Source organism: Rhinopithecus roxellana, chromosome 20 (assembly GCF_007565055.1).
Source record: "Rhinopithecus roxellana isolate Shanxi Qingling chromosome 20, ASM756505v1, whole genome shotgun sequence".
Lineage (NCBI taxonomy): Eukaryota > Metazoa > Chordata > Mammalia > Primates > Cercopithecidae > Rhinopithecus > Rhinopithecus roxellana.
The window spans coordinates 8,549,390-8,557,482 of record NC_044568.1 but is presented as its reverse complement, the minus strand read 5'-3'; the positions used below and the strand labels follow the sequence as shown (position 1 = coordinate 8,557,482).

The 8,093-nt window shown below is 57.1% G+C and overlaps 1 protein-coding gene across 2 annotated transcripts in view; it reads left to right on the top strand.

Annotated features, from left to right (window-relative positions):
- Positions 1-422: 422 nt before the first annotated feature.
- Positions 423-8,093, top strand: part of ATP2A1 (ATPase sarcoplasmic/endoplasmic reticulum Ca2+ transporting 1) — a 30,165-nt gene continuing 22,494 nt past the window's right edge. For both annotated transcript variants that reach the window (XM_010388654.2, XM_010388653.2), the window contains exons 1-6: positions 423-1,329; positions 1,644-1,661; positions 2,050-2,132; positions 3,452-3,556; positions 5,022-5,160; positions 7,128-7,208. In XM_010388654.2, the coding sequence (XP_010386956.1) occupies positions 1,212-1,329; positions 1,644-1,661; positions 2,050-2,132; positions 3,452-3,556; positions 5,022-5,160; positions 7,128-7,208 (544 nt within the window). In that variant the 5' untranslated portion in view covers positions 423-1,211. The remainder of the gene's footprint in view (positions 1,330-1,643; positions 1,662-2,049; positions 2,133-3,451; positions 3,557-5,021; positions 5,161-7,127; positions 7,209-8,093) is intronic.

Here is an 8,093-nt window from a genome sequence, read left to right as displayed (position 1 = left end):
GGGGCCTGCCCAGCTCCTCGGCACACACAGCATGGGCCTGATCCTGTTCCCCTCGTGGGCAGATGCAGCAGGGCAGAGTGCAGCACAGACCACAGGCCTCTGGGGCTGGCCATGGAAACACCATGGATTAGAGCACAGTGTGGGATGAGGTGACCCTCAGTGCATGACTTGGGGTGACCCCTGCCCCCATCCTGAGACAGTTACCCCTCCCCCTCTGCCATCAGCACATTCTGTAGCCTCTTGGGTTACTTGGCTGTCTTGGTGTCCCATTTTCTTGGGCGGGGGGGATTCCCTATCCAGGATGGGGCGGCCCTGAGGGCTCTGTTCCCAGAGGCTGAGTTAGAGCGATGGGGAAGGGGGGGCAGTTTTGGGGAGAGACAGGCAGTGCTCACCAGGGCCTGGACACTAAATCCCTTGTTGATGGCTGTGGCAACCCCTCCCTAGGGTAGGGTTACCATCTTCGGCCCTGTCCCCTTGACTCTCTCCCCTCTTCACTTCCCCTTGTCCCTCTAAGAGCCATTTCCTCTAGCCCCCAAAAGATGTCTCCCTTCATCAGTCCCCCAAAGGCTTGGGGTATCTCTGCTACTCCTTCAGCGAAGCAGGTGAGGAGGAAGGAGACTGCGGCAATGGAAACAGGCTCCGGGCAGATGAGGCAGGAAGCGGGGTGTGAGGAAAGGGACAGGTGAGGCCGGGGATGGAAGAGGGCTCAGGGAAGAACTGGGGGGATGAGTTTGGAATGGGAAATTCAATGCAACTGGGGAAGTTGAGGCAATGGGGTGGCGGGGTCAGTAGCAGATGACAGAAAGTGAAGTCTCCCTACCCCACTTCCCTGGGGCTGGGGCTACCTTTGCGTCCCTCATGAGTGACATCTCAGGCTGCAGCCCCACTGTTCCCCCTCTGTCAGCAGAAATATCTCTCTTCTGACCCCTCCTGCTGGAGTCTCAGCCAGCCAATCCCTGATCTGGAGGAGGGGGGAGCCCGGCCTCCCCCCTGCTCCCTCATAAGGACCCGCCGGGGGCCGGGGGGTGGCCGGCTGCTCAAGTGGGACGGGGGTCAGAGCTTTGTGGAAGGAAGAAAAACCTGGAGGGAGCAGGAGAGTAAAAAGAAGAAACCCAGGCAGACAGGCAGTTGGACACACTGAGGAAGACCCCCCACGAGTGGGAACCCCTTGGAAGGAACACACCGGCCCCGGCCCCCAGGAAGGGAGCGCAATGGAGGCCGCTCACGCTAAAACCACGGAGGAATGTTTGGCCTATTTTGGGGTGAGTGAGACCACGGGCCTCACCCCGGACCAAGTTAAGCGGAATCTGGAGAAATACGGCCCCAATGGTAAGTGTCCCTTGGAAGAGAGGCTGGTAATTAATGCCCTCCTGCACCCCCAAAACACACGCACACGCATGCACGCGTTTCTCCCTTCAGGGTATCTTAAGGAAGAGCTGGGCCGTTGTCCAATGCTCGCAGGGGTAAGAGGATACTGAGAAAACAGAGTTCCGAGATCCAGAGTTTTGGGAGGTTTTAATGGGATGACCTTGATGAACCTCAAGGTGGCCTGATTCTCTTACCTTAGTCACAAAGTCTTGGGTGTGGGGGGCATGAGGGTGTACCCCAAATGAATCTGTCTTTTTCTTCTTTTTCCTGGGTAGAGCTCCCTGCTGAGGAAGGTAAGTTACTGAAATCCCTGGACTCTCATAGATGACCACCCCTCTCCCCCGCCCCGTCCCACTCCCTCCTCCCTGCCTTTTCTTTAGATTTCTTGAGCAAATACCCCTTCCCAAAAGGCAAATCTCCCTCCCTAAAGGTTAGAAGCCTGTCCAGGGCAGAAGTCTCCCAGGCACTTTCTCCTTGAAGCATCCAACCCTTGAACTGCTCCCCACTTTGCGGAGTCTGTTTCTGGACTCCAGGCGAGATTCTCAGCCCTTCTCTGGGCACCAAGCTGCCTGCTCACCACCCTAGAGCCTCTTCACTGCAGGCTGGAGTCCAGGGCGCTCCATCCCAGACCTTCACCCCCTAGACCTTAACCCGGGGCCCTCCCCTTGCCTCCTCCCCCAGGGAAGACCCTGTGGGAGCTGGTGATAGAGCAGTTTGAAGACCTCCTGGTGCGGATCCTCCTCCTGGCCGCATGCATTTCCTTCGTAAGTGTGGGAGGGTCTCTGGGGGCTGGCTGGGGGTGTGAGGCTGGGATCGGGTGAATGCGGGGTTCGCAGTCACTGGATCCTCCCGTCCGAGCCCCGAGCATCCAATTCTACAGACGGGGCGGGCTCGGGGGCAGCAGCGGGTGTGATTCGCTTCCTCCTCTCTCCTCCCCCGCACCCCACAGGCAGGTTTTATTTTAAGCTTTAAGGGTGTTCTCAGCCAAAACACCGAAGCTAAGCCACCCTCGCGGCTTCAAGAGCTTGGAGGGCTCGGGTTACCCCCCGAGTCCCGGGCTCCGGGTCCCGCAGCAATGCCGGCTGCAGCTCGCGGGCCACTGCCACTCCCGGCATGCCCCGGGCGGGCAGCCGTTCCACCAATCCCCGCGCCCGCCGGCGCCCCTTCCCTGCCCTCCCCGGCCGCCTGACGCTGATTGGTCGAGAGGAGGACTCGCTCCTAGTGGCGGGAAAGCGCGGCGGTGCGAGGATGACTCCAAGGAGCCCGGCGCCCAGTGAGGGAGGGCACTGGCATCCCTCGCCTCACCAGCCCAGCCTGGCCCTAGCCCTTCCCCGCGCTTCCTAGGCACCCCCCACCGCCGCGGGCATCCCCAGGGCCCTGCCTCCTCTCCCTCCCTGGGGGCTACTTCCCATCCCGCAGTCCATCTGCGTATCGCGGGTTCTTCTGCAGCATGAGTCTTGCTGGGGCCTCTGGAGGCAACGAAAGCTTGCCTGTACCTTGGTTTCCGAACGCAGGCCCCGTCGCGTTAAGCACAAGCTGGCAGGGCCTCTCCTCTCCCTTCTCAGATTTGCTCCTTGACATTTGCCTGCTGCCTGGCGGTGGCAACAGCTGGGGCGGGGCGCGCGCAGGAGGCCCCGTAACCCTATCCCCGCTCTGGCTCCCTCGTGAAACCGGAGCTTCCCTGCCTTGGCCGAGGGGGAGGGCTGCGGGGGTCAGACGGCCTGCGAGGACCACAGGGTTTTTCCTCTCGGGTTTTGGCTCCCGTGGGATGGATGTGGCTGTGCAGGGAGTTGGACCGAGCTTCGCTTCTAAGCCAGCAGCTTGGTCAGGGAAACCTGAAAGCATTCCCAGCTAATCCCCCTAGTGGTGCAAGTCTGTGCGCGCCCATCCCGCTGAGTAAGGCGGTGGCAGGGCCTGCAGTGGGTGGACAGACCCTCAGACGAATGTGAGGCCACAGCGCCCCCACGATACCCGGTCCCCCTGCTGGCTTCTGCGCAATTCTCCCCTCTGCAGTGGGCCACTTCCTTTCTCCACCCCTTTCGGTGCCTCATTACCTGTCATTCTCCTGTCCCCTGCTCTCCAGGTGCTGGCCTGGTTTGAGGAAGGTGAAGAGACCATCACTGCCTTTGTTGAACCTTTTGTCATCCTCTTGATCCTCATTGCCAATGCCATCGTGGGGGTGTGGCAGGTTAGCTTTGACTCTTCCTCACCCCTTCATGTCCCAACACTGAAGGAGAGGCCAACCCTCCCTCCAGTCTCCTCCTCCTCCATCACCTCCCCCATACTTGCCTCTTCCTGTGGTCCTATCCCCTGGTCTGGAATGGGATGGAGTGTGGGGAAGAGGTGGGAGACTGTGACCCACTGTCACTTCCTGGCTGTGTGACCCTGAGCAAGTTCCTTCATCCCTCTGAGCCTCAGTTTCTTCATCCATAAAATGGGGCTAGCAATCCAGTGTGAAATCGACTAAGATGATGGATGTACCTGGCACACAGTAAGAATTCAATAGACGCTAGCTTGATTTCCTTCTTCCTCTGACCTGACCACCCTCTCATGTCCTGTCCTCTGCTTCCTGGTTTTTGTTGTTGTTTTGTTTTGTTTTGTTTTAGGTCGTTTCCAAAGTGAAAACCCAAATGCTACCTTGCTTTGGTTCTAAGAAATGTCAGGCTATAAGCCATTTTTTGGTGCTCACTGGTTTCTGAACACTGAGGATAGAAATAGCCACTTTCTCACTTTGGGAGGCCGAGGCAGGCGGATCACTTGAGGTCGGGAGTTCAAGAGTAGCCTGGCCAACATGGTAAAACCCCATCTCTACTAAAAATACAAAAAATTGGCTGGGCATGGTGGCGGATTCCTGTAATCCCAGCTACTCAGAAGGCTGAGGCAGGAGAATCACTTGAACGGGGAGGTGGAGGTTGCAGTGAGCCAAGATTGTGCCATTGCATTGCACTCCAGCATGGGCAACAGAGTGAGACCTTGTCTCAAAAAAAAAAAAAAAAATAAGAAAGTAAAAAAAGAAATAGCACTTTCTCTTTGCCCCAGTGTTACAGGTACAGCAGAGCCACTGTGTCTGTGGTGCTGGCAGGTCTAGGACAACATCTGCAGGGCAGCCTCTGATTTTCTTTGATTTTTTATTTAGATTTTTCTTTTTGAGACAGGGTCTTGTTATGTCACCCAGGCTGGAGTGCAGTGGTGTGATCTCAGCTCACAGCAACCTCTGCCTCCCGGGTTCTAGTGATTCTCCTGCCTCGGCCTCCCAAGTAGCTGGGATTACAGGCACGTGCCACTACGCCAGGCTTTGTTTTTTGTTTGTTTGCTTGTTTGTTTTGTTTTGTTATACTTTTGGTAGAGATGGGGTTTTACCATGTTGTCCAGGCTGGTCTTGAACTCCTGACCTCAAGTGATCCACCTGCCTCGGTCTCCCAGAGTGCTGGGATTACAGGCGCGAGTCACCGCGCCCAGCCTGATTTTCTTTGATTCTTCTTTGTTCTCTCCCCAAAACCCTCTCACCTGTTTTCAGCTGTAGGTGACAGTTTCCTCAACACACACACACCCCTGCCTGTGTGGGGTTTTGTTGCCTCCCCTGTGCCAGAAGCCACAACTCCATAACCCTGCCTCCTGTACATAACCGTGCCTCCTCCACCCTGTCTCCTCAGGAGCGGAACGCAGAGAATGCCATCGAGGCCCTGAAGGAGTATGAGCCAGAGATGGGGAAGGTCTACCGGGCTGACCGCAAGGCAGTGCAAAGGATCAAGGCTCGGGACATCGTCCCCGGGGACATCGTGGAGGTGGCTGGTGAGTGACAGGGACGGCTGGTCCAGGATGCGAAGCTTTGGGACCGAGGCCTAGGAGACGCTGGGGGCTGGTCAGGCTCAGATCCCGGTGTCCAGGAGGATGGCGGAGTCTGCTTCTCTTTCCGACTCCTCAGAAGGTCATCCCAGGCCACTCCGGCCACGGCCCCCCTTCACCAGCAGAGTCTCAGCAGGAACAGCCAGTCCTGTCCCTGAGGCTGCAGGCAGACCCCCTGCTCTCCATCCTCTCACCCTGCACTAGCACTTGCAGGCAACAGGTGGAACCCCATCCCTGCCAACGGCCCCGTCTCCACCCCCTCCCGGGGCCTGGCTTCCCCCTCCTTCCACCCACCCCAAGCTTGGTCAGCTTTCAGTCTTGACCTCTCCGTGCCCTTGAGGCCTCTCAAAGGGGAAGGAGTGAGGGCAGAAGGGAGGAGGGAGGCCGAAGACTCGAGCCCCCGGCCATGTAAGGGAAACTCAGGCCCTGCACGGAGCACGGGACTGGGGAGGAGGGAGCTCAAGGAGGGCCCCGCCCGAGGCAAGGGACACTTAATGCCTGGCCAGGGAGGGGTGGGGGCTGGGTGGCTAAGATTACTGGGATTCTGCCCCCTTCAGCGGTTTTTATATTTGCCCTGAGCAGGCCTTCCCGAAGCTCCAGGCCCCTGCCAGGGGGAATGGCTCTTCTGAGGCCTCCTTCCCTGTAGCAGACACCCAAGTCACTACCCCAGGGAGCCTGGGGAGAGGGAGTGAGGGCAGGCCGAAGACCCCAGCGCCCCATTACCGCCGTGACAGCGTGGAGTCAGCGCCATGAATGTCTATAAATATCACACGGGCTTGGGTGACAGGGCGTCCCGCCTGACTCCATCCCGACCTCCCTCCTCCCTCCTGGGTCCATTTCCTCTGGCACAGGAGGGGGCCTTAGAAACAGAGGGAAAGGAAAGCGATTGGATCCTGTCCCCAGTACCATCCGTGGGACCAGTGTGGACTTAGGCAGCGGCCCTGGGAGGTTCTTAGGCTCCTCCTAAGGTCTCTGAGTCTGGCTGGGCATCCACCACTCTAGCTGCCCCCAAGGTGGTTTCCATGTGCCTGCCAACCCACCTGTGCATCTCCCTGGCCTCACCTCCACCCATTCACTCTCCAGCCTGTGCTGCCCGCCCCGCTCCTCCACACCTATTTCCTGCTCATGCCCCGCTTCTCTCTCACCCCATCCGTCCTGTCTTGTCCATGTTCCCAGCTTACTCTCCCCAGCTCCTCACCTCCCTGCCTCCCTGAGATGCTCAGACAGAGCTGTCAGGTTCCTGATATGTGGTCCCCTCCATGACCACCCTACGCCCCCTGCTGCCTTAAGTCCTGTCCACTCATATCTTCCGCTCACTCCTCTCCTGCCTTGCCCTCCACTGTTCTCTTGGTTGCCCTCGATTATCTCAATTTCCATATTTTCCCATTTCTCCCTGCCTTTCCTGGCTGTCCACTTCATTCCCTCACCCCAATACCCCTTCTCTCTAACACACCCTGTTTTCCCTGAGTTCTTTCCTTGCCTTTCCTCTTTGCCTTTCTCACTCCTGTCTCCCATTCTCAATTCTAGCTTCTTGTCCTACAGCTGGACTGTCCTTAATTTCCCCTCCAGTCATTCAGTGGGCATTTATTTAGCATGTATTATGTGCTGAGCAGTTTGCCTGCCCATCCCTTCTCAGGGCCCACAGCGAGTGGGAAGAGATGTGGGAATTCAAGACCAACCTGAGAACAGAATGAGACTCTAGCTCGCCAGACACAGGGGCAGAGGGATGGGTGTCACGATGGGTGGTTGCCAGCTTCAGGAGCTCATGCCAAGGGCCTGATGCAAGCCCTGGGAGCCTCCCTGAGACCTGAAGGATGGATGAGGAGAATGAGTCAGACACAGATTGGGTTTTTCTTAGGAAGGAAGAAAATTCCATTCCCAAGTGACCTCCCTCTTCCCTACTCTCTCCACAGTGGGAGACAAAGTCCCTGCAGACATCCGAATCCTCGCCATCAAATCCACCACCCTGCGGGTTGACCAGTCCATCCTGACAGGTCTGCTGGCCTGGGTGGGAAGATGCATGGGGGTGGGATGTGGGGAGGAAGAGACAACAAGGGGGAGGTGAGTGGAAAGACAGAGAACCCTCACTGTCTGAGCAACAGAGAGAAACCCTGTCTCTACAAAAAAATTTTAAACATTAGCTGGGCATGTTGTTGAGGGCCTATAGTCCTGACTACTCAGGATGCTGAGGCGGGAGGATCACCTGGGTACAGGAGGTCAAGGCTGCAGTGAGCTGTGATCACACCACTGCACTCCTTCCTGGGCAACCCTGTCTCTATCAAAATACAAACAAAAGGCTGGGCGAGGTGGCTCATGCCTGTAATCCCAGCACTTTGGGAAGCCAAGGTGGGTGGATCACCTGCGGTCAGGAGTTAGAGACCAGCCTGGCCGACATGGTGAAACCCTGTCTCTACCAAAAAATACAAAAATTAGCCAGGCATGGTGGCAGGCACCTGTAGTCCCAGCTACTCAGGAGGCTGACGCAGTAGAATCGCATGAACCCAGGAGGCTGAGGCTGCAGTGAGCCAAGATCATGTCACTGCACTCCAGCCTGGGCAACAAGAGCAAGACCCCATCTCAAAAAAAAAAAAAAAAAGCAAAAGACAAAAAAAAAAAAAAAAAACCCCAGCACTGGGGCCTCCCTCTGGCTCACTAGCAGTGGCTGTGGCAGTGGCAGCACTGTTTGACGTTTTCTTTTTTATTTTTTGAGATGGAATCTTGCTCTGTCACCCAGGCTGGAGGGCAGTGGCGCAGTTTTGGCTCACTGCAACCTCTGCCTCCCGGGTTCAAGCAATTCCCTGCCTCAGCCTCTGGAGTAGCTGGGATTACAAGCGTCCACCATCACACTCGGCTAATTTTTGTATTTTTAGTAGAGACAG